Source organism: Abramis brama, assembly GCF_963993115.1.
Source record: "Abramis brama genome assembly, chromosome: 11".
Classification (NCBI taxonomy): Eukaryota; Metazoa; Chordata; class Actinopteri; order Cypriniformes; family Leuciscidae; genus Abramis; species Abramis brama.
In genome coordinates this window covers 3,921,911-3,947,342 of record NC_139973.1, presented here as the reverse complement: position 1 = coordinate 3,947,342, position 25,432 = coordinate 3,921,911, and the positions used below count along the sequence as shown (strand labels likewise).

The window sequence follows — 25,432 nt, the reverse complement described above, 5'->3', positions numbered from 1 at the left end:
ACAGCTTAACCTCTGACCTTTCACATTCATCACCACACCCTAATCCAGTGCCATACTGAACACTGCCAAAATAAACTCAACACCCGTTACAATTCACAACCCGTGGAAAAACTGTCCAAAATAAATAGGAAAAGATGATTTTATAATTTATTGGAAAAAAATTCTCTTTCTATTGTGTAACGATAACATGGTGTTGCACGAAAAGTGACATTCCAGTAATATTACAACAAATTAATGATAATTATTTTCTTCTTATGGACGATAACCACTAAATTCTACACTATTAAATAAATGAATGCTAACTCTGAATAAATAATAACTTATATAATAAATAATAATTTTAATAAATATGTAATATTAATATTTAAAAATTCTTTACACATAAATTAAAAAACGAAATGCTAAAAAAAAAATTGATTTGGGAGTCTCAACCAGGCTTATTATTGTAAACTACAACTAAAACCATTTAAAAAAACCTTTTTCTTTACTTGAAATAAAATAAATATTATCCAAAATAAAATTCAGCTAGTTGGCAAAACAATGTCTCAATTTCATTTAGTTTAAGTTCTTAATTTACGAACTTAATTTACGAATTTTTTCTTAATTGACTAATTTACCTAAAACATAATAATAAAAAAAACATATTTATTAAAAAAACATAATAAAAACTGAATTGCTAAAATTAAAATGTAAAATATAAAATTTAAATCTATTCTAATTCAAAATATTAACAGAAATCATAGTATATCAATTATGCTAAAACAACACTGGTCACAACATTATAATGTACAATATGATTTTTTTAAAAATATTTTTTAGAGAAGTTAAATTATATAATTAAATTAAAAACAAACAATTTAATTAACAAAGATAAACTAAGTGACTGTTAGAATGATGGAAAAGGTCATGTAAATGTAAAATTGTAGAAATTAGCGACAATTAAATATTCAATATCAGCGGATAAAGATATACTCAAAATAATTAAAATAAAAACACACAAAAAAAAATAGTAAATCTTAAATGTTAAAGTCAACATTTAATATGTATTCTCAGTCTCCAATTTAGAAATTTCTTTCCTTTTCAGCATGATGACGTCTTCACTGAATATTTTGTTTCACTTAGAGATTGCATAACATTATGGATGTAAAGCCAACGGTGCCTGGCATTTCATGTTATTATAAATATTTACATCGAGTTGCATGAATAAGTACGGCCATGTAATCTGCTAAAACATTTTATTCAAGTATATCAACTCATAATTTACTGTACATTAAATGATTACAAGTGCAGACGTGGGTTGCAGCCCAACAAACAGAGACAGACTTTGATACAACAAAATATTATAATAATATACAATAAAACGATAAACACGCACTGCAATTGGTCGACATTAACAAACACATGATTTATGTACAATCCCTGCATAGCTTTAGGTTCCTTACTTACACACTCTCATTGCACATGCATTCCCTACTGTACATCACAGAAGACAGGACGACGTACGCCTGCTGTCTATACACCAGAATGCAAATCAGAAAATATGATTCAACTTTTTGGTCGAAGCCAGATGAAGGGCAAACGCCCTCGCTGTCGTAACAGAGAGCCATGGGGCGTCCTTACAGAGGAACAGCAAAGGTGGAAGGAAGTCGAGGGGGATTGTGGCGCTCCTGCAGCCGTGTCACTTCCTGAAGAGTCTGTTTGCTTATATTTCACACAGGATGACAGGGAAGTCCACGTGGATTCGGGGGTGATCCAAGTTAACGATTCCCTGGAAGCATGAAATGCAAAAATATGGTAAATGCTTTTAATACTAAATTAAGAGCTATAAAACTAAATTATGTTTTGTTTGTTTTTTTAAGGTAAACGAAATATTTAGATAAGACACCAAGAATAAATAAATGCTTAGATGTTTAAATGGAAGACCTGGAACAAACAAACAAACACAAACAAATAAATAAATAAATGCCTTGTAGTCAATGACTTTTAGCTTTGAGGCTAAAATATATATAATAATAAATATGTAATATTAATATTTAAAAATTCTTTACACATAAATTAAAAAAACGAAATGCTAAAAAAAAAATTATTTGGGAGTCTCAACCAGGCTTATTATTGTAAACTACAACTAAAACCATTTAAAAAAAACTTTTTCTTTACTTGAAATAAAATAAATATTATCCAAAATAAAATGAAATATAAAAAAAACTTCAGCTAGTTGGCAAAACAATATGTCTCAATTTCATTTAGTTTAAGTTTTTAATTTACAGACTAATTTACCTAAAACATAATAAAAAATACATATTTATTAAAAAAACATAATAAAAACTGAATTGCTAAAATTAAAATGTAAAATATAAAATTTAAATCTATTCTAATTCAAAATATTAACAGAAATCATAGTATATCAATTATGCTAAAACAACACTTGTCACAACATTATAATGTACAATATGATTTAAAAAAAAATATTTTTTAGAGAAGTTAAATTATATAATTAAATTAAAAACAAACAATTTAATTAACAAAGATAAACTAATTGACTGTTAGAATGATGGAAAAGGTCATGTAAATGTAAAATTGTAGAAATTAGCGACAATTAAATATTCAATATCAGCGGATAAAGATATACTCAAAATAATTAAAATAAAAACACACAAAAAAAAATAGTAAATCTTAAATGTTAAAGTCAACATTTAATATGTATTCTCAGTCTCCAATTTAGAAATTTCTTTCCTTTTCAGCATGATGACGTCTTCACTGAATATTTTGTTTCACTTAGAGATTGCATAACATTATGGATGTAAAGCCAACGGTGCCTGGCATTTCATGTTATTATAAATATTTACATCGAGTTGCATGAATAAGTACGGCCATGTAATCTGCTAAAACATTTTATTCAAGTATATCAACTCATAATTTACTGTACATTAAATGATTACAAGTGCAGATGTGGGTTGCAGCCCAACAAACAGAGACAGACTTTGATACAACAAAATATTATAATAATATACAATAAAACGATAAACACGCACTGCAATTGGTCGACATTAACAAACACATGATTTATGTACAATCCCTGCATAGCTTTAGGTTCCTTACTTACACACTCTCATTGCACATGCATTCCCTACTGTACATCACAGAAGACAGGACGACGTACGCCTGCTGTCTATACACCAGAATGCAAATCAGAAAATATGATTCAACTTTTTGGTCGAAGCCAGATGAAGGGCAAACGCCCTCGCTGTCGTAACAGAGAGCCATGGGGCGTCCTTACAGAGGAACAGCAAAGGTGGAAGGAAGTCGAGGGGGATTGTGGCGCTCCTGCAGCCGTGTCACTTCCTGAAGAGTCTGTTTGCTTATATTTCACACAGGATGACAGGGAAGTCCACGTGGATTCGGGGGTGATCCAAGTTAACGATTCCCTGGAAGTATGGTAAAAAATATGGTAAATGCTTTTAATACTAAATTAAGAGCTATAAAACTAAATTATGTTTTGTTTGTTTTTTTAAGGTAAACGAAATATTTAGATAAGACACCAAGAATAAATAAATGCTTAGATGTTTAAATGGAAGACCTGGAACAAACAAACAAACACAAACAAATAAATAAATAAATGCCTTGTAGTCAATGACTTTTAGCTTTGAGGCTAAAATATATATAATAATAAATATGTAATATTAATATTTAAAAATTCTTTACACATAAATTAAAAAAACGAAATGCTAAAAAAAAAATTATTTGGGAGTCTCAACCAGGCTTATTATTGTAAACTACAACTAAAACCATTTAAAAAAAACTTTTTCTTTACTTGAAATAAAATAAATATTATCCAAAATAAAATGAAATATAAAAAAAACTTCAGCTAGTTGGCAAAACAATATGTCTCAATTTCATTTAGTTTAAGTTTTTAATTTACAGACTAATTTACCTAAAACATAATAAAAAATACATATTTATTAAAAAAACATAATAAAAACTGAATTGCTAAAATTAAAATGTAAAATATAAAATTTAAATCTATTCTAATTCAAAATATTAACAGGAATCATAGTATATCAATTATGCTAAAACAACACTGGTCACAACATTATAATGTACAATATGATTTAAAAAAAAATATTTTTTAGAGAAGTTAAATTATATAATTAAATTAAAAACAAACAATTTAATTAACAAAGATAAACTAATTGACTGTTAGAATGATGGAAAAGGTCATGTAAATGTAAAATTGTAGAAATTAGCGACAATTAAATATTCAATATCAGCGGATAAAGATATACTCAAAATAATTAAAATAAAAACACACAAAAAAAATAGTAAATTTTAAATGTTAAAGTCAACATTTAATATGTATTCTCAGTCTCCAATTTAGAAATTTCTTTCCTTTTCAGCATGATGACATCTTCACTGAATATTTTGTTTCACTTAGAGATTGCATAACATTATGGATGTAATAATATATTTTACATTTACATTTTGTCCAAATGAGGAATTCAGTAAGTGATTCATCTTAAGGAGGCAATAACATAAGCTAGTCTAGAATAGTGCAAGCAAGAACAGGGAGGGATGTAAATGTCCTATGTAATGTAAATTAAAGTCATATAAATAAGTTGCTTCTCACTTGGTGATCTTTAATATTAATTTGTATATAATTTATAATTATTCTGTATAAATGTCACTTGATTTCTTGAGTTGATCCTGTCGATTTGCACTGGACATGTCCATGTATCCGAGCGGATCAGTGCAGCTCACCTGAGGTACGAGGTTTTTCTGGATTCTTTTCAGCTTGGCTTTCTTTCTGCCATTCTTGGTCACCACAGTCTCCTCATAAAACTCATGAGCCAGATCGCCATCTTCATCAAAATACAAGGAACTGCAATCACAAAGAATATCACAAAAACACAACCAAGTCACATTTCTGTCACACACAAATAAAATATTTTACTTTTTTTTTTTTTTGCACAAAATGTGAAGTATTAATGTATTAAAATTAAATATTTGTTTATTTATTTAGGATTGATGCATTATAACAATTGTGAACACTTTCGCCAAAACTACAGAAAAATTAAAGTGGTATTGGTATTTTTAAGGTTCCTAATGTTGTTTTGGAGTCTCCTACAACAGGTTTACATGCATCCAAGGTCAAAAACACGTAATTTTTTCATAATATCCATTGCGGCATCACCTCTTTTCTCAATGTCTGAAACGGTTCGATAAAGGAAGCCTACTCTGCTCTGATTGGTCAGATGGCTCAGTCTGTTGTGATTGGTCTACTCTGCTCTGATTGGTCAGATGGCTCAGTCTGTTGTGATTGGTCTACTCTACTCTGATTGGTCAGATGGCCCAGTCTGTTGTGATTGGTCTACTCTACTCTGATTGGTCAGATGGCCCAGTCTGTTGTGATTGGTCTACTCTGCTCTGATTGGTCAGATGGCCCAGTCTGTTGTGATTGGTCTACTCTGCTCTGATTGGTCAGATGGCCCAGTCTGTTGTGATTGGTCTACTCTGCTCTGATTGGTCAGATGGCCCAGTCTGTTGTGATTGGTCTACTCTACTCTGATTGGTCAGATGGCCCAGTCTGTTGTGATTGGTCTACTCTGCTCTGATTGGTCAGATGGCCCAGTCTGTTGTGATTGGTCTACTCTGCTCTGATTGGTCAGATGGCCCAGTCTGTTGTGATTGGTCTACTCTGCTCTGATTGGTCAGATGGCCCAGTCTGTTGTGATTGGTCTACTCTACTCTGATTGGTCAGATGGCCCAGTCTGTTGTGATTGGTCTACTCTACTCTGATTGGTCAGATGGCCCAGTCTGTTGTGATTGGTCTACTCTGCTCTGATTGGTCAGATGGCCCAGTCTGTTGTGATTGGTCTACTCTGCTCTGATTGGTCAGATGGCCCAGTCTGTTGTGATTGGTCTACTCTGCTCTGATTGGTCAGATGGCCCAGTCTGTTGTGATTGGTCTACTCTGCTCTGATTGGTCAGATGGCCCAGTCTGTTGTGATTGGTCTACTCTGCTCTGATTGGTCAGATGGCCCAGTCTGTTGTGATTGGTCTACTCTGCTCTGATTGGTCAGATGGCCCAGTCTGTTGTGATTGGTCTACTCTGCTCTGATTGGTCAGATGGCCCAGTCTGTTGTGATTGGTCTACTCTGCTCTGATTGGTCAGATGGCCCAGTCTGTTGTGATTGGTCTACTCTACTCTGATTGGTCAGATGGCCCAGTCTGTTGTGATTGGTCTACTCTACTCTGATTGGTCAGATGGCCCAGTCTGTTGTGATTGCTCTACTCTACTCTGATTGGTCAGATGGCCCAGTCTGTTGTGATTGGTCTACTCTACTCTGATTGGTCAGATGGCCCAGTCTGTTGTGATTGGTCTACTCTACTCTGATTGGTCAGATGGCCCAGTCTGTTGTGATTGCTCTACTCTACTCTGATTGGTCAGATGGCCCAGTCTGTTGTGATTGGTCTACTCTACTCTGATTGGTCAGATGGCCCAGTCTGTTGTGATTGGTCTACTCTACTCTGATTGGTCAGATGGCCCAGTCTGTTGTGATTGGTCTACTCTGCTCTGATTGGTCAGATGGCCCAGTCTGTTGTGATTGGTCGGCATGTTGCAAACAAATACCAATTTCTTCCTCAGCGCTTGATACACAATGATACGAACAATGGCATCGTTTTTTCTGTATCAATTCCAGCACGTGTCTTCATCCTTTGGAAGTGATTCATTGTCGATTTGCCTTCACAGTGCAGAAAACAGCCAATGAAGACCATAGGCTGGCATTATGCAAATTCCTTACAAACATAAGTAGGTTCGTAAAGGAAGTGACACTGGAATTACTAACGACTCGTTTCTTCCAGAAATGGTTCTTTCTTTTAGGAGACAATAACTCCATTTATCTGCACTTTTACATTCACAAACAGGTATATTACACACTGCATAAAAGCCTATACCCGAAAAAGCATAATAGGGGCACTTTAATGAAATGCATGGTTTTTGTCAATACCACTTTTCTCAATGGTTAGGAAATATGACATTTAGATTTGTTGAGTTACAATAATAATAATTAAGTAAAGAAAGTGTATTTCTATAAAGCTTCTTATTTTCTTCTCTTAATTTTGGGGTGAAATAGGACATGTTCTTGCAATGAGAATCACCCAGTTATTGACTTCACATGGCTCAAACCATCAACAACTGACTAGACTAAACTAAATGGCTCTCAGGCCCTGTTTACACCTGATATTAAGATGCGTTTAGTCGATCGGATCACAAGTGTACGACGCTAAATACAGGTGTAACATGAAACATTATGGGAAGAGCTCTAGCCAGACGGGATTTAAACTTTGTCGGCTGAAGACTCAAGTTTGGTTTGAAGACAAAAAACGTACCATCACAAAGTTCTCTCACCATTCCTGATTTCTAACACACACTCACAGCGTTCGGCTGGTGTTGCGTCTGTCAGAGCAGAAACTAAAGCTGATGCTCTCCGTGTGTTTCTCCGTCGTCTCCAGTCGAGTTCATATGTAAATTGCACAAGTTTGTTTTGTCCATCAGATCAAAAGATCTGAAAAACACCCGCCCATAAACCCTCCACTCGAAGAAATCAGGACAGAAGTGTTTGAAAGTGGACAAAAGAGACGGATTAAAACACCAGGTGTAAACGGGAATGAGTCTCCCTCGTCTACTTGTGATCCGATCGACCAGAACGCATCTTAACACCAGGAGTAAACAGGGCCTCAGAACTCACAGGTTATTGACCTGGAGGATCACAGGTTTTCCTCACATTTTTAACACAATGTTTACCTTTTCCTTGTGAAGACAAATGGAGTGGCATTCTTGAAGCCTCTCAGACGCGCTAAGCACTGTTCAGTGACCTCACCGGGAGGTTCTCCTCCAGCTCCTGAGCTGCTAAAAGGCCAGACTCCTTTAGTTTTGGACCCGCTGCCTCCCATTTTTATTGATGATGCATTATTCTAGAGGAGGTGGACCGATCAGCAGACCATGTCAGTTCAGTCCTGAAAAACAGAGAGCATGTTACAGACTTCTGAAGGAAGTGAAACAAACAATATATAATTCGATACTTTAAAGGCAAAGTCATATGGCAATGCATCTGGGCATGTGTGGCTTGCGGTGCGGCTTCAAAGCACGACTGTGCTCTCTGAACTGTGGAAACTGTGGCGAGCTCTTTTTATAGTCTGTAATACCTGCAGGCAAGGTCCAAAATAAACACGTGCCAAGCACTAAATGGGACTAAAAACTGGCTTTAGGGGTTGGTAACTTTTATAGGAATTGCAACATCCCACCTGATCACTCTATCTGTTCTGGCAAAAATACATACATAAACAAATACATAATAATATTTCATTGGGTCATTCCGTGTCAACTCCACCAGAGGTCCCCAGCATACATTTTTAATTTTGTTAATATTTTTTCTGAAGAAAGACTAACATAAATAGTGATGAAAGCCAAAATATTAAATACCATGGATGAATATTTACTGAGTAATCCTCTATTCTGTAGGGGGGGCTAAAAATGAGAATTTACACCTAAAATGTAAAGCCAAATTACACTGAGTTAAGAAAGTCATATAATGCAACAAAGATTGCTTAAAACAACAGGATTTACTAATAAACCTACCTATCTATACATACAAATAAAATAATGATGCTGCCATCTTTCTAAAGTCATATTTGCCCATCTGTGATTTGGCTCCAAATCTCAAAAATAGTGTATTACTGTATCTATGGCATTTGATATTTAGCTTTTCATCAATATTAATGTTTGTCTATATATAAGCATGTTAGTGTACATTAAATTATTTTTTAAAATATTGTGCATTATGCAGATATTTTACAAAAAGACAACATTCTGTACATTTCACAAAATGTAATGTAAGTTACACTAGCGTTAAAAACAGCTTGCCAAATTAATAATTAACTCCTCAAAGGTTGTTATGATACAAGCATTCTCTGAACACCCAGATCTTCTGGTTTAAAGCTGTAATCCCAGTTAGTTAACGTTAGTTAGCATGCTAGCTGCTCATTCCTGAAGAGCGACACAACAAACAACCTTTTACACACACAACTAACCAATATTAAATATATATGCAAATGCAATACAAATGAACGTTTGTTTTCTCAAAAATGTTATTGACTCACCCTAATAAGGCCGAATGTTAAAGAGTTGTTTGCGCTGTAAACAAGACATAAGCCATTCACAGCGATTCAACACACAAGAAACGCGACTATCACGCATTTCAGTTCATCGGTTCGCTCTGTTTTCATACCAGAAAACATTCAAACAAATGACAATGTGTAATGCATACATACAGATAATGTACATCTCATTCTTCTAGTCTGCTGTCTCCAAGCGCAATGACGCAGATTGGCAACGTCACATTTACGCGCCGTGTTTCTGAAAGGAACCAACATTTTCTGTAAGGACCTGAAACTCTCACATTTATTTTGTAACTGTAACTATTCTAAAGACTTTTAAAAGCGGATATCTATGATGATTTTCGATATATTTAGCAAATTCTATCTATCATCTAGTTTATTATTTTTAAATTGTAATTTTTAATCTACCTGTAGGCCTATAGTTAGGCTATATTATATTATTTAAAGAAGCTTGACGGCTTAGGCTATTTATTTTGTTTAATTTAGTTTAGTTTGAATTTCTGTTTTATTATTTTATTTGAATGTGTGTGTGTGTGTGTGTGTGTGTGTGTGTGTGTGTTAAAAGTAAAAGTAATTGCATTTATTATTTTTTTATTATACCTTATGCCTATATACACACACATCCATAATAATAATAATAGAAATTATTATTAATTGTTATTAATGCATACATACATACATACATACATAGGCTACATATCCATCCATTCATACATCCATCAATCTATACTCATACATAAATCCATACATACATTCATCCATCCATCCATCCATACATACATATAATGCCTATGTATTATTTGTGCATTTAATTTGAAGCTATTTCATATTATATTATTTAAAGAAGCTTGAAGATATATGTTGGCTTATGGATATACATAAGTTCATTTGTACTTGGCGCCAGTACTTTGTCCCAGCAACATATGGCCCGTGAGATCCGCCTCTCTTCCCATCAACCTGCGGCTCATCCTGCTTTTCCATTGGCCTTTTATTCCAGTGACAGGCTGCTATTCCTGAACTCGCTTTAATCGCATCTATTCCGTGCGTGTATCCCTCGATACGATCAGAAGCGACAGAGTTAATTCCTCAGTTTTCCACCCGTTATACGTCTATTTGCCTTGAGATTAGACTGTGGATTATTGGGAAACGGTCGGTTGCGCTCTAATTCAATCATCAGATCGGCATCGTGCGGGAGGTGGGGCCACCCAACAGAACAGCGCGCGCATCACACCATTATTGTCCTGTAAGTGCATGTAAGTCGATGTTTCGTTCTGTCTTAAATGGTTGCTCGAGGGTTGTAATGCTCATTTGCACGTCGGTCTCCAAGTGCAGCGCGCGCTATATGGCTTCCATATAGATTCGTCGTTGCATAACCTGAGCGCCTCGCATGTGCCTCAACACAAAGTGATCCAAGGGTTTTAGACATGAATGCAATCATTAAACTTTATGAGAGTGGTGGTACATATATTTTTTTTTAGATTTGGGGTGCCAGAGACTGTGAATGCTGAATGCGTAACAGTTGTTCCCTTTAAACTTAACTCATTGCATCAGTTAACCTGTGTACTTACAGTAAGTCATTTTAATGGAGGACGTTTGAATCATGTTTATAATCAGCTAATGCATTCAATGCAACTAATAAACCTCTTTTTAAGCCATTTTAATAGGTCATCAGCATTAGGCTCAAATTGAATCTCCGTGGATATAGGATCAGCTGTTGAATTCATTTCATTTGTATTTTAAACAGCCTAGAAACATGAGCGATTCAGAGAAACAAACTGTCTCCGTCAAAGACAATGATGGAGTGGAGAAAAGGGGACGAGGAAGACCAAGGAAGCATCCAAATAAAGTAATACTACATTATTAATAATCAATTAATTTCGATCAGTATTAAAACAGTTTACTTTCTGAGTGAAAAGAAAATAATAGTGCCTCCATTATATGTTTATAATACCTCATGTTTCAATAATGCATCCTCAGTTTTAGTAACATTACAGTCTGTTGTATTAAGAGAGCTTCTTAATAAACTTTTTTTTTTTTTTTTGCAGGAATTAAGTGGGTCACCAACTACAAAAAGACCAAGAGGACGGCCAAAAGGCAGCAAAAACAAAGGCCCATCCAAGAGCGTAACTATGATTACTCACACTATGATTAATTAGAGTCTCTTTGTGTAATTATGGCATAACTGTTTGTATAGATGTAAATACACTATTTTTCTCACTATTTCTGGGTAATACAACACAGATGTCTCCTGTTTGAAAACACACAGAGACATATGCATTATTAATTCTGAATAGCGTATGCAGGTTTTTCATTGACGGCTCATCCGCCTAGTCCGGCCAAATGCAGGTGACCCGCTGTTAGCCACTTACTGTAGCCCTGAGCAATGCACTGTCAGCTCCCTCCTCAAGAGTCCTCAATGAACTCAATGCCCCCTCCATCTGTTGTCATGTGCAGAAACCAGCTCCCTCTACTGGTGCACTACAGATGCATTGCTATTGGCCTGTGAAAATGCATTGGAATAAATAAATAAATAAAAGCACCCTTGTTTTTATCCACTGATTTAGCCTGGAAGGGACGATTGCATATAACTAAATTACATATTTTTTGACACTTGAATAATTGTTATTAATTCAATTTTCTGTTCAATAGAAATCATCGGCTACTGTCACCAAACCGAGGGGAAAGCCTAAGAAAGAGGTACATCTTAAAATAATGGTTTACAAAAAAAAAAAAATTCTCTCATTATTTACTAATTTCTTTCTTCCGTGGAACACTAATATTTTAAAGTGAAGTCGGCATGAAGCAGAAGTTGCTTTTTTCCCCCTATTGTGATGGATATCCTTTGACTGCTTCATGTCGGGGCTTGATTTTGTCCATGAGGAATTGATTGGATGTTTGTGGTTTGCTATTGGTTGATCTCATGTGAGTGACAGGTTGCTCCGCCCATGCGCTGGTGTAACAGAGGCCAGCTAGTGCGAGTAAACCTCACTCCCCTGGCCTCAAGACTGCGGTCTTTAGCGCCCTTGTTAGCACGCCTGCCTCCTATGCCGGAGACGCCGGTGAGAGTCCTGCTCGGAGTTACATTGGTGTCGTGACCCGGAGGGGTTACACCAGTAAACACGTGCATTTTTGCAACATCAAAATTCTGCACGACATCCATGGAAGAAAGAAAATCACGAGAATAAATTAGTCGTTTTATTTCTGGGTGAACTGCCTCTTTAAATTTTGAATTTCACCTTGCACAGCAGTGACACCATCCTGCAAGATTTTAAAGGTCAAACTATCTTGCTAAACCTATTAAATATGGGAGTTCACTGCAAATGTCAAATATAACATGCAGCAAAAGAGAAGCTTTGCTTTCATGCATTTTATCACCAAATATTTGACTCCGTTCCGAACAGGAAAAGGAAAAACCTCAGGACTCATCTGAGGACGCTGAAGAAGATGAAGAGGAGGAGCAGTAACAATGTAATCGTGGGCACTACCTCATACTCAACCAAACAAACAAGCCGTCTAGTCTCAAACCTGGAATGTCATTCACGTCTTTCTACAACCACAGAAGGAGTAATAGATGTAATATTCTGCTTTAATACATAATGGGTTTTATGTCATTAGATCAAATATACTGTAGAATCCAGAGTCACACTGCATTCAAATATGTCATGCGTTTCCAGCTATTTTTAATATATATCTATATATCTATTGGACTGAGGTGCTTTTCTACGTATGCTTTGTTTGTAGGTTAGTAATGTTTGTGTCCAAGTTGTAGACTAGATTTAGATCAAGCTATAATTTAACTGTGTAACATCATGTGCTTGATATTCCTCATAGAATACATTCATGTTGCACATCAGTTTAGCTTATAATGTGATGTTTTCCACTAGAATCCCCAGGGATCAGCATTGAAGATAATAACAAAGGTTTATATTTGGATGTATATTTCTGCATTTGCCACTATAGAAGTGTATGGAAGCATTGGTCAGTTTCGAAGCCATCACTGACACAGACCTTGCGCGTACAAATCACACTTTGAAACTGCATTCTTTGTTGGTGAATTGTGCTAAATGACATTCCAGCTAAAAAGATTTGTGTTTTGGAACTACATGATGACATTTATTGTACTAATCCCTTATTTGGCACTTTGAGTTTCTTAAATGTGACCCTGGATCACAAAACCAGTCACATGTCGCACGGGTATATTTGTGGTAATAGCCATTGTATGGGTCAGGATATTAAGTAAAGATCATGATCCATGAAGATATTTTGTACATTTCCTACCATAAATATAGAAAACATTTATTTTTGTGAGTGAATGCAGCACAATCGCGAATTGTGATTTTCTTAAAGATTAGAGTTTTTTGCACCCTCAGATTCCAGATTTGCAAATAGTTGTATCTCAGCCTAATATTGTCCTATCCTAACAAACCATACATCAATGGAAAGCTTATTTAATCAGCTTTCAGATTATGTATAAATCTCAATTTCACAAAAATTGACTGGTTTTGTGGTCCAAATGGTTAAAAAGGGATTTCTGGATAAAACCTTAATGGTAAGGAAAGCAATTACACATCAATCTAAATGATTCCCTAAAGCACTTGCTTATAGAAGTGGTTCTCAGGTGGGTTTGATTCAGGACGCCATCAAGTGGTGACTCTAAAAAGTAAATAAAAATGTCCTTTAAAATCAAACATTGAAATGTGTTAATATTGCCAACAATATGTAAAATACACAACCCACTTCTTTTTTTTTACAGCATTATTCCTTAAAGAACTGTTTGCATTACAGGGATCAGCTCAAGGTTTTCCACACCCAAGTGCTTTTGGAATTCTTAATTATTTTAATAATCATCTGGCTGTTGTACATGACAGATCACAACAGTGACAATAAGCTATGGTTCTCAAGGATTCAAACGTACTACTACTTTTCAGGGCACTAAAAAATGAAATGACACACTCCCTCAGTATCTTGAGTGAGATCCATAAATTGAGCAGAAGTGCAATCTAAATCATGGCCCATATTAATCCTCCTTTAACACTTTAGGGTTGTATTTTATGCATTCAAGTTCTCATAACTTCAGAATTCTGAAATATTCACCTCAGGTAATACAGTGTCATGAATAGACCGCAAAAGCCCAAGACAACATCAATCTCAAAATATCTTTTATTCTGCAATGATCGTCTGTGTAGCAGTTAATGGCCTGTGTAGGCATACTTTGTGTGTGACATTTTATTAATAAAATATTAGAGTTCTAAAATGTGTATTAGATTTATAGATAGTTTATTTGTATGTATAGTGTGTGTTGATATTAATAAAAAATACTTTTTCAAATTGTTCATGCATTTACATATTTTACAATAATAATTGTTACTGTTATAATATATTTAGATTTGTTATTATATATTAAACATGTTTCAAATATTATTAGCACAAAACATATAATATCAGAGAAGTCTGGAAGGCGTTATGTTGCTATAATAATTTTAAGAAATATGTTTCCACTTCAATTTAAATACTAAAAAGTGCAGAGGTAAAATGGATATATTTTGGGAGATATATATTTGTATAGGGTTTTTATTATTTAAGCTATTAGATGGATTTATATTTTTATTTATTGATTTCTATTATTATTGTTTATGATGTTTTATATTCACTTCAATTTAAATACTAAATAAAGTGCAGAGGTAATGATTATATTTTTGGAGATATGCCACAGGTATTTGTAGCATATGATAGATCATGGTTAATGTTGCTTAGTTGTATACTTATTGGTTACGATGATTTTATAAGATTTTAATTGTGATGGATGTTATACATAGTTGTAATGACTGGACGAAGAGTGACACGTTTTATGTAGGCTATACAGTACGACAAAGTTACAGTATATTTTTTATTTAATACTGATTTATTCATTGATTTGATTTAATTTATTCAATCAAATTAATAATATTATAACAATTTTACTTTAAATAATTGTTTAAAGTAACAATAACAATAATAAAAAATAAACGGAATACAGTATATTCTAGAAAATCATTGTATTTTTTAATTATCTACTGTTTATATCAAATGAATAATATTATATCACCTATTAATGTATTATTAATGTAACCATAATAAATTATTAACAAATAATAAAACAATTTATAATTAATAACAATAATATTAACGTGTACAATGAACAGATTACTATGCGCAATTTCATTTCCGCAGGCCATATTCTCTAAACACAAGAACGCGGCTTTTATCCGTAGGCGCTGTGCAGCTTGCGCACATTCCGTAGCGGTTTCGATAATGGCGTCTGTCTCCGAGATGCGCTCGGCTTTGGAAAAATGAAGCGTAGAAGAGTCTATTTCCAGTGATTTACGCGGGGTTTCTATTTCGCGGACTTTACCTCTCTATCCGCGCGGCAGGATCAGGTTCCGATCTCAGTCACAACGCCCAGCCCGAGATGATGAAGCTTAAGTCGAACCAAACGCGCACCTATGATGGAGACGGGTACAAGAAGCGGGCCGCTTGCCTGTGCTTCAGGAGCGAGGCCGAGCAGGAGGTGAGTACCAGTACCGGTGTCGGTGAAACGAACGGGCCGCCGGGACGGAGAGCGCGCGCATCGCGTCTCTCAACGCGTCAGCTGGTTCATCTCAAACGCGTTAGCGGCGTGCTATCAGCGGTTAGCGTGGGACTAGTTAGCGGAGTTGGCCTAACGTTAACGACTCGACTAGCAATAATCAACGACGCGCGCGACTCGGTGACAGCTTGATTGATTCATTGACATTCATCTGATTGGATCTCAGTTGAGATTTGTTATAATAATATGTGAAAGACTTTCTTGCCGTAAAGTACTGTGGTGGTAACGTTACCATGGTACAGTGGTGGTCAATACTATGGTAACCGTGTCCAAAAAACATGATAATACTATTATTTTTTCCTTGAACACCACTAACAACAAAGTATATTCGATGGTATATTCAATGGTAAAAGTGTTTTGGTACTGATATTTCAAATGTCCCATGAATATGGCACTCCCAATGGTTCCCCATGATCACAGTAACGTTACTTCCAAGAATACCATGGCACATATCCAACATAGTACCATGGTAATTTAATTTTTGTAAGTATATGTATCATCTAATACCATGAGTGCCACTACAGCAGTTTATAAACCAAATCACTTTATCCATTGTTTTAAAGCATATAGTTAAAATTGGTAAAATGGGAATTTCCTGTTGTGATGAAAAACATTTATACTATACTGTTTAATGCCAGAAAACATGCGATCGAATTTGATCCCAAATTCCATGGATTTCATCCAACACCAAAACAAAGCAGGATTTAAAAGGACAAAAACTGTTTTCTCATGTCAGACATTTTTATAAATTGTTCATAGGATCATTTTGGCAAATTGTTGTAGCCTACATTCACATTTAGGATCATTCTACACACACAAAATTGCTGAAATTACTCCTATTGTATGAAATATTTACTCAAAATGTGTTAAAATGCCAGGAGATGTTATACTGACTCAAGGGGAAGCATGGCTTCTGTTAATGAGCCCTAGCCAATGGTGATTATTTCACATTGATTGACCTTTATTATTAGTTATCCGGTATATTGTTCATTGTATCCGGTCTGATAGACTGAACTCGTCACGTGTGTCCACACAGGTGTTGTTGGTGAGCAGCAGCAGACACCCAGACAAATGGATCGTACCTGGAGGAGGAATGGAGCCCGAGGAAGAGCCCAACGTCGCCGCTGCCCGAGAAGTCTGCGAAGAGGTTTGACTTTGATTCATGTACTTCTCTAGGATTATTATGCATCACTTTCATTATTTATCATGCTCAACATTCTATTAAAGGGATAGTTCACCCAAAAATTAAAATTCTGGCATTAATTACTCGCCCTCAAACCCGTGAGACTTTCGTTCATCTTCTTCGGAACAAAAAGATCTTCATCTGTGTCCCGAAGATGAACGAAAGTCGGTTTTAAATGACATGAGGGTGAGTAATTACTGACAGAACTTTTTTTTTTTTTTTTTGGTGAACTATCCCCTTAAAGGAAGTAGGTTGTTAAAGTTTCATACATTTTTCGCTGGAGATCTTGTTAATTTGTCGTGATTTCACAGTACTAGTGCTTCATAGGTTTTTATGGCTAATGTGTATAAAGCATACACAATGTCTGACTTAAATGCACACTCATTTTGTACAATATTCACTCAGCTCTAAATCTCGATGGAGTGGCCAATTATAGGCCTGATAATTTGAATATGGACAAATACCAGTTGATTATTTGCCTGACCGATGTATTGTTGACACTGTAAAAATCTGAGGCTTTGCACATTCAGATTTTATCCAGATGGGTTTTTGAAAAAAACACATGAAACACATATGGATGTGTTTTGAAATGCTATTCCAATCAGGTTTTTACAGATGCATCTCAGTCTGGACGCTCTGGCTGACTATCTTCAAACTATCTTTTGTGTCACTCAAACGGTGTCGTGTTAGCGGCCCCTAAGTTAATAACTAATGATCGTTGCGACAGAAGTGCATCACTCAAAACTAACTTGAGCTGAACAATAACTTTATTCTAGAGCTGCTATAAAGCCAAAACAATCTCTGTTACTTTAATTTCCTATTATCATTGTAAAGCCGCTTTGAAACAATCTACATTGTTAAAAGCGCTTTATAAATGAAGGTGACTTGACTCGACTCGTGACACATGCTGATAACATCAAAACTGGTGACGGAAATGCCAGATTGTCGACAGGACGCTTCTTTGAAGAGCGAGATGATTAATGCACCAGCATTTTCCCTGCATCCGTTTTAAAGCCTCGTCACATACATCTACGTCATTACTAGGGGTGTAACGATACACCAATGCCACGGTTCGGTTCATATCACGGTTTTGGAGCCACGGTTCGGTTCGGTTCGGTTCTGTTTGCTGTGGGGGCAGGGTTCATGGCAGGGCACCAGCAATAATAACACTAGATTCACTTTTAACTTAATAAAAACAACAACAACAACAATAATCTAACTTATTAACTTTAACTTTATTAACTTAACTTTATACAGTGGCTTCACGTTTTCTTTAGAGCAGTTAGCACACCTGAGTTAACTAAAATGAAATAAATGTCTCCACTGACTAGCCAGAAATAAACTGCACACCTGAGTAGGGTTGCCAACTTCAGAAAAGGAAAATGCGGGACAATCGTGGTTCTTTATAGGAAAACGAGGGACACTCAAAATATGTGTACTGTATCGCACAATGTACATCATTTCAGTGTCTGCAAACTGTAGTTAAGTATATGTTTAAAAGGTTATCAGACAAACACATTTGTATTGCTTAACCTATTTATGTACAATTTAATTCTAAAAATAATTTTAATGTCATTCAAACAAAATGTCACATTACAAACAAACCACCATTCAAAATAACAGCATTTATCTGAAATAGAAAGCTTTTTTAACATTATACATAGGCCTACAGTTCAAAAGTTTGAGGTTAGTAAGATAATTTTTTTTGGGAAAGAAATTAAAGAAAGTAATTGCCTACTTTTATTCAGCAAGGATGCATTAGGCTAATCAAAAGTGACAGTAAATTATAGTGTTACACAAGCTTTCTATTTCAAATAAATCTATTATGATCTTTACATTCTTCAAAGAATCCTGGGGGAAAAAACAAAACAGTTTTAAACATTAATAATAATCAGAAATATTTTGCGAGCATATTATTCCCTCAGGTAGATTTCATGTTTTCTTGCGTGGCTGGATGTTGGACTCATGAACAATAATCACGTTGTTTGCATTCGCCAAAATTGATTTGCCGAAATCAAAACGTGGACAGTGAGAATTACCGTTAGCGCGAGACGAGTCCGGCTTGAAGCGGAAGCGACCAGACGGCAGAGGATTATGTTCGCAAATCAAACAATGATTTGTCTCAAAACGATGATTAAAAAAAGCTGTGATATGTCATCATATTGGATGATGACGGTGTCGGTGATCATTCTCAAGTGTCGTGATCAGCACTGCTGCTGTTGTATCAGTCAGTGGTTGTGACCGGAGGGTCTTCAATCTCAATATGCCGCGGAGTTGCCATCCTGAAGTGCGTATGTAAACTCCCGAGCGTGATCGATCACCCAAATCACGTGACATGCATTTTATTTAGTAAATAATATTTAGTAAAACTACAGCTCTTATTAGTTGTTAAAAGTGTACTCATTAATAACTATTTAATCAAATGTCAAGGAAGAAAAAAATAGTTTTGTGACAAAGTGATGTGAGAGTTGGGCCGGGGCAGCAGGGGGCGGGGCGCGTTCGGTTCGACATGAGAGTATCGCGGTTCGAACCGTGGCTGTTGTATCGCGGTTTTTCGGTTCGGTTCGAATATCGTTACACCCCTAGTCATTACCCATGCAGATTGATTGGTTATGTCTGGCCACACAAATCTTATTTGATCACTTGCAATTAATAATGCCTGATTTGAGAAAAAATCTGATTTGCCTGCAGTCTGAACATAGCCTTAGTCTATCATTACCATCAACAACTGTATTAACTCGGATGTTCTGGCGTATATTTTTGACTTGATCCATTGTCCAAACATGGAAACTCTAGGTTTTCACTCTCCTGACATTTAACCTATGAGTTTTCTCATTAAGAGAAGTGATAATGTTCCATCAGCTGAGATCGACCATCTGACAGACGGTGAACATGCTGCTCATTCTGCCGGGACGATCGCCTTACAGTTTTAAAGGGCATTACACTCAGATTAAGAGCTGCTCTTCACACCTCGACTGCCAGACAGGAGCCAAGAGTGACCGTGGACTATAAATATATATATGTAGAATATATAATGGATATATACCATGACGCAAAGCCAGCTGCGTTCTGTGGGATTGTCCTGAAGTCTGTGACCACATGAAAAATGAAACGTTATAATGTTAAATTAGAATAGAATATTTCAGATTCTGCATTTCTAGGTGACCAATCAAATGCAATCATTTATTATAATAAAACAATACACTATCTTTCAGAAGTTTGGGGTCAGTAAGATTTGTTTATTTTTGAGAGTTACTTTTTACTTGGAAAGGATGCATTAAATTGATCAAAAGTGACAGTAAAGACATTTATAATGTCACGAAAGATTTATAGGATGCTGTTCTTTTGAAAGTATCCTGAAAAAATATGACTTAAAAAAAAAAAGGTTGTTTTCAACATTGATAATAATAATAATCAATGAAAACAGTTATTTTAAATTGTAATAATATTTCACATTTTTGCAGTTTTTTTTCAGCATTTTTTTATTTTTAATCAAATTAGTGCAGATTTGGTGAGCATAAGAGACTTCTCTTAAAAAAAAATGTGACAAATCTTACAGATCCCAAACTTTTGAACGGTAGTGTGTATTAATTTTTTTTTTAAATGCAAAAAGCTATAGCACATTAGTGGTCTTTAGTGGACCACCGCTGTATAATCAGGACTAAATTTAGACCATGTTTGACGACAATCAACTACTCAAGTTGAGGTCAACGGCCATGTTGTGTACATGACATTTGGCTTAAAGAGAGTCGTGATGGATCGCTAACACACCGGACGGGTGTAGACTGTCAATGCCTTCATGTTCCTGCTCACTGGATCAAAACAAACTCTGTCTCCGAAAACATATCAGCTATCAAATCCCACATCGGGACCACATTATGACTGTCTCTTTAAAACAAACCATTCATTCATTCATTCATTGTTTTATAGGCTGGTGTCAAGGGCACTTTAGGAAGACTAGTAGGAATATTTGAGGTAAGTACAACTATTATGAGAAAGCATGGTTTTCTATAAAAGCTGATTATTGTTAAGCATTTCAAATGTTGTGCTGGTTGTCTTAACTATTTTAACTTTTTGTTTTATACTCAGAATCGAGATAGGAAACACAGAACGTATGTCTACGTTCTCATTGTAACCGAAGTTCTGGAAGATTGGGAGGATTCAGTAAACATTGGTTAGTACTTCCGAATAATACACTATCCTTCAAAAGTCTGGGTTTGGTAAGATTTTTTTAAATATCACCAAATATACAGTAAAAACATCAATGTTGTGAAATATAATTACAATTTAAAATAACTGTTTTCTGTTTTAATATATTTTGAAATTTCTGTGATTCAAATCTGAATTTTCAGCATCATTGCTCCAGTCTTCAGTGTCACATGATCCTTCAGAAATCATTCTAATATGATGATTTGATGCTCAAGAAACATTTCTGATTATTATCAATGTTGAAAACAGCTGCTTCATATTTTTTTGGAAACTGATAAAAAAAAAATCAGGATTCTTGAAAGTTTAAAAGAACAGCATTTAGTTGAAATAGAAATATTTTATCATTATATAAGTATAAAACATTATAAATGTCTTTACTATCACTTTTGATCAATTTAATGCATCATTGCAGAGTAAAAGTATTAATTTCCTTAAAATAATCTTTCGAATGGTAGCTTACATCTAGAGTCTGAGCCTCAACGACTCTTACATGCATATTATTTGCCGGTTATAGGTCAGTAATCTAGTATAATAATCAGCCTGAGTAAACTAAGAAATGCATGTTCTGTTTCTGTTATTGTTCTGTGGAAATACTGGAGATGTTTGCATTCGTTTCTCATAGCATCCACAATTTTTTGTATATATATACAGTATATATACATACATATATACAAAATTCAGTGTATATAATGAATAAATTGTGTACATGACACATAAATCAGATTAACACAGACATGTGAATGAATGAAATCTTTATTTCGAACAATTAAAAAATAAATTAAATAAAAGACAGCAACACATGAAATATCAATCAATAAAATAAAACAAAAACAAGAAAAACAATTTAAAAAAATTTTTTTTTAGCATAATAATAATCAAACTGTTCGAAAAGGGATGGGTAGAAGCCCTAGGCTTATCAGGACCTACCCCCAGTAACTACCCAAACCAAATCACAATCGAACAAGATAATCAAACATAACGTTTAAGATAATACAGAAAAAATGACTAAATTAAATAATGCTTTTTCTTAATATTAAGATAAAGATAAAGAAGCATAAACAAAAAACATTATCAAGCATGCTTTACAAGTTAAGAGTTATCATTCGCCCTCACCACTTCTGTACTTATCAAAAATAAAACTTTTGTACCTTTTTTTAAATTGCAACATGTTAACACTTTGTTTGATCGAATTGCTCAGACCATTCCACAAAATGTGGCAATGTTTAGGCAACGTTTGCATGATGTAAAGCTCATCAGAATAATGCCCAGTTCTAATTAATATCATTGTGATGTTTACAAGTGTGTAAAACATTAAAAGGTCCTGAAATCCAAAGTTTGTGATTGGCGCACATACAGTTGCATTGCAATCACCCCGTTTGGCTCATGACAACTTTTTGTCTTTTTTGTTTTTTTGACAGGGAGAAAAAGGGAATGGTTCAAAATTGACGATGCCATAGAAGTATTGCAGTGTCACAAACCAGTACAGGCCACTTACTTCACGGCTCTGCAGGAAGGCTGTCTGAACAGTAACGGGACGCCCCTGGTGGCCACGATAGGAGGAGACCTGTCGCCCACCTACAGCATTAATCAGAGCTCCGTCTCTGATGTCAGATAACTAATGCAAAACACAGACACTCCGGATGCTTCCACCACTCTTGCTCTTACTTTCATTATTCTGTTCTTATTTGGATTCTTTTTCTTTAAAAAAAAAAAAAAAAGACACAAAAAAACAATGGTTTGCCAAGGCTTTTCGAGCGCCAAGAAGGTGGCAAAGGCATCAAGTGTTGGTTGAATATTCGAAACGGTGTTTTGTAAATGTAACACTTTTGCTTTTCCCTGTTTAGTTCTCCTTTCATGCGGACTGTTGCATGAAACCCACGTCCCTTTAGCGCCCTCTGTGCGGCCCGAGTGTGCGATTAAACGAATGCAAGAACTACTTTTTACTGTTGTGATGTAAAAATATACACATGGTGCGTGAGCATGTGGCTTTCAGTATTTTTACACATTGGATTTCCTCTGCGTGCGTATGTGTGTGTGAACAAGCTTTTCGTTAGCTCTATTAGTGCGAGGGGAAGCGTTTAGTCGTCCGAATGGTGGAACTGTGAGAACTTGATAGTTTTGCATGAACACTGGTATTTATTTGTCTCATGATGCGATGAATGTTTAACCTGTACTTCGTGTTAACTTGTTGCTCTTAACTTAACCTTTTTTTTTTGTCTTGCCATCTTGTAAATAACTTATGGGCCTCCAAAAAACACATTTAATTTATTCTAGTACCTGATTAGACTGGAGAGTAATTCTACATGCGCACTTTTTTTAATTTAGGATATTTTTTCCAACCAGCTGATGTTTGAAGGACTTTGAATTTAACATTGTAAAATTTTCAATGAATCCCGTGTGTAAAGTGTGTGCTTTTGTGCCGTTAGCAGCACCAATTAATTGCAACTGATTTTATTTTTGCAATTCTGTTTGGTGCCGCTATTGATGCAGAAATGAAACACTTCCCATTTAAAGGGATACTCCACTTTTTTTGGAAATAAGCTCATTTTACAACTCCCCCAGAGTTAAACAGTTGAGTTTTACCGTTTTCGAATCCATTCAGCCGATCTCCGGGTCTGGCGGTACCACTTTTAGCATAGCTTAGCATAGATCATTGAATCGGACAAGACCATTAGCATCTCTCTCAAAAAAATGACCAAAGAGTTTCGATATTTTTCCTATTTAAAACGTGACTCTTCTGTAGTTATATGGTGTACTAAGATCGACGGAAAATGTAAAGTTGCGATTTTCTAGGCTGATATGGCTAGGAACTATACTCTCATTCCTGCGTAATAATCAAGAAACTTTGCTGCCGTACCATGAGTGCAGCAGGCGTAATGATATGACGCCTGACAAACTAAGTTTGTCTAACCTATTAGACCTATTTTCAGGCGCTTCATCGTATCATTACGCCTGCTGCACTCATGGCACGGCAGCAAAGTTTCTTGATTATAACGCAGGAATGAGAGTATAGTTCCTAGCCATATCAGCCTAGAAAATCGCAACTTTACATTTTCCGTCGATCTTAGTACACCATGTAACTACAGAAGAGTCACGTTTTAAATAGGAAAAATATCGAAACTCTTTGGTCATTTTTTTTGAGAGAGATGCTAATGGTCCTGTCCGATTCAATGATCTATGCTAGGCTATGCTAAAAGTGGTACCGCCAGACCCGGAGATCGGCTGAATGGATTCGAAAACTGTAAAACTCAACTGTTTAACTCTGGGGGAGTTGTAAAATGAGCCTATTTCCAAAAAAAGTGGAGTATCCCTTTAAGCAAACTGTGATTTAATGGTGGTATGATTTGGCAGGTTGTCGTTGTGCTGTCATGGTTATCTGTAGCACTTTTTAAAGTCAGCATGGAAACAAAATTGACTCTTGTTAATACTCTTGCCTGGTTTCATCAGTGCACTATATTGTGCCGGCACAATTCGACTGCAAACCCATTCTGGTATGAAACACAATTTTCATGGTCCAGTTACTTCAATCACAGATTTATTTATTTTCCTCACCATATGGAAGTAAAATGGGTTGTGCACACCATGTTGACTTCAAGAAGTGGATAAGAATGGGCAATACAATCGAGTAGCTTGGAAATCCTCCCTCTACACAAGAAGATGCACTTCAATTTCCAATGCAATCTTTTTTGGGGAAGAACGTTACCTGGCAATTTCCAAAATCTTTATGAACCACATGAAATCAAAATGGATTCTTTTTACTTTTTTAATGTGCTTCATGAATTATTGAGCATGATTAATTTCAGTTCATGTTATTCCAAGGGGGAAAAAATGCCATCAAGAATGAGCAATTAAGCCTTTTCTTTTTCTTATGGAATATAGTTTCGCTCTGAAATGCATCACATTAAGGAAGTAAAATGGTTTTGTGTTCATTTTAGCTATTAGCAGATTTGTTAATACCGCAACGGCTCGCAAATGACACCTAAAGAGCTATTTGAAAGATGTTTATATAGTTTATTATTTTTTTAGTTTAATGCGATGTGCATGTACAAAACTATCTCTAGTGTGCACTAGCGGCATACGTACAGGACATATTTCACATCATGTTCTGGATGGCAGTATCTTGATCTTCAGTAGACCCCTGAAATTGGTTCATTTTCCATTAGTAGATTTGGCCATTGATATTATGGTGACGAGGTCTGTTTTCTGGCCTTTATCTTGGGTTTTGAGGTTTCTGGTTG

General features: G+C 35.4%; 3 protein-coding genes across 6 annotated transcripts; 2 read left to right on the top strand and 1 right to left on the bottom strand.

Annotated features, from left to right (window-relative positions):
- Positions 1-2,875: 2,875 nt before the first annotated feature.
- tusc2a (tumor suppressor 2, mitochondrial calcium regulator a) lies at positions 2,876-9,426 on the bottom strand. 3 transcript variants are annotated; one of them, XM_084128885.1, is made up of 5 exons: positions 9,331-9,404; positions 9,160-9,193; positions 7,805-8,016; positions 4,756-4,876; positions 2,876-3,425 (listed from the first exon to the last, which is right to left on the bottom strand). In XM_084128885.1, the coding sequence occupies exons 3-5, from the start codon at positions 7,951-7,953 to the stop codon at positions 3,360-3,362; spliced, it is 336 nt and encodes a 111-aa protein (XP_083985011.1). In that variant the 5' UTR covers positions 7,954-8,016; positions 9,160-9,193; positions 9,331-9,404; the 3' UTR covers positions 2,876-3,359. The 3 variants fall into 3 exon arrangements, with proteins under 3 accessions (XP_083985011.1, XP_083985010.1, XP_083985009.1); XM_084128884.1 differs by lacking the exon at positions 9,160-9,193 and having other exon boundaries at positions 9,331-9,426; XM_084128883.1 differs by lacking the exon at positions 9,331-9,404 and having other exon boundaries at positions 9,160-9,298.
- Positions 9,427-10,148: 722 nt separating this feature from the next.
- hmga1b (high mobility group AT-hook 1b) lies at positions 10,149-14,508 on the top strand. 2 transcript variants are annotated; one of them, XM_084128886.1, is made up of 5 exons: positions 10,149-10,430; positions 10,922-11,023; positions 11,223-11,300; positions 11,827-11,874; positions 12,579-14,508. In XM_084128886.1, the coding sequence occupies exons 2-5, from the start codon at positions 10,931-10,933 to the stop codon at positions 12,639-12,641; spliced, it is 282 nt and encodes a 93-aa protein (XP_083985012.1). In that variant the 5' UTR covers positions 10,149-10,430; positions 10,922-10,930; the 3' UTR covers positions 12,642-14,508. The 2 variants fall into 2 exon arrangements, with proteins under 2 accessions (XP_083985012.1, XP_083985013.1); XM_084128887.1 differs by having other exon boundaries at positions 10,173-10,420.
- A 922-nt stretch (positions 14,509-15,430) lies between these two features.
- On the top strand, positions 15,431-23,757 carry nudt3b (nudix (nucleoside diphosphate linked moiety X)-type motif 3b). The gene is made up of 5 exons (XM_084128697.1): positions 15,431-15,724; positions 16,839-16,949; positions 20,916-20,960; positions 21,075-21,159; positions 22,613-23,757. Exons 1-5 carry the CDS (start codon positions 15,626-15,628, stop codon positions 22,807-22,809), a joined length of 537 nt encoding a protein of 178 aa, XP_083984823.1. The 5' UTR covers positions 15,431-15,625; the 3' UTR covers positions 22,810-23,757.
- The last annotated feature ends 1,675 nt before the right edge of the window (positions 23,758-25,432 follow it).

Bases quoted from the DNA above. Each gene is read 5' to 3' on its own strand.
- tusc2a (XM_084128884.1), bottom strand. From the start codon at position 7,953: ATGGGAGGCAGCGGGTCCAAAACTAAAGGAGTCTGGCCTTTTAGCAGC. The intron at 4,877-7,804 runs GTAAACATTGTG...TTGTGATTGCAG, and splicing joins TTTGTCTTCACAAGGAAAAG to TTCCTTGTATTTTGATGAAG. The intron at 3,426-4,755 runs GTGAGCTGCACT...CCATACTTCCAG, and splicing joins AGAAAAACCTCGTACCTCAG to GGAATCGTTAACTTGGATCA.
- hmga1b (XM_084128886.1), top strand. From the start codon at position 10,931: ATGAGCGATTCAGAGAAACAAACTGTCTCCGTCAAAGACAATGATGGA. The intron at 11,024-11,222 runs GTAATACTACAT...TTTTTTTTGCAG, and splicing joins CAAGGAAGCATCCAAATAAA to GAATTAAGTGGGTCACCAAC. The intron at 11,875-12,578 runs GTACATCTTAAA...CGTTCCGAACAG, and splicing joins GGGGAAAGCCTAAGAAAGAG to GAAAAGGAAAAACCTCAGGA.
- nudt3b (XM_084128697.1), top strand. From the start codon at position 15,626: ATGATGAAGCTTAAGTCGAACCAAACGCGCACCTATGATGGAGACGGG. The intron at 16,950-20,915 runs GTTTGACTTTGA...ATTGTTTTATAG, and splicing joins CCCGAGAAGTCTGCGAAGAG to GCTGGTGTCAAGGGCACTTT. The intron at 21,160-22,612 runs GTTAGTACTTCC...TTTTTTTGACAG, and splicing joins GGAGGATTCAGTAAACATTG to GGAGAAAAAGGGAATGGTTC.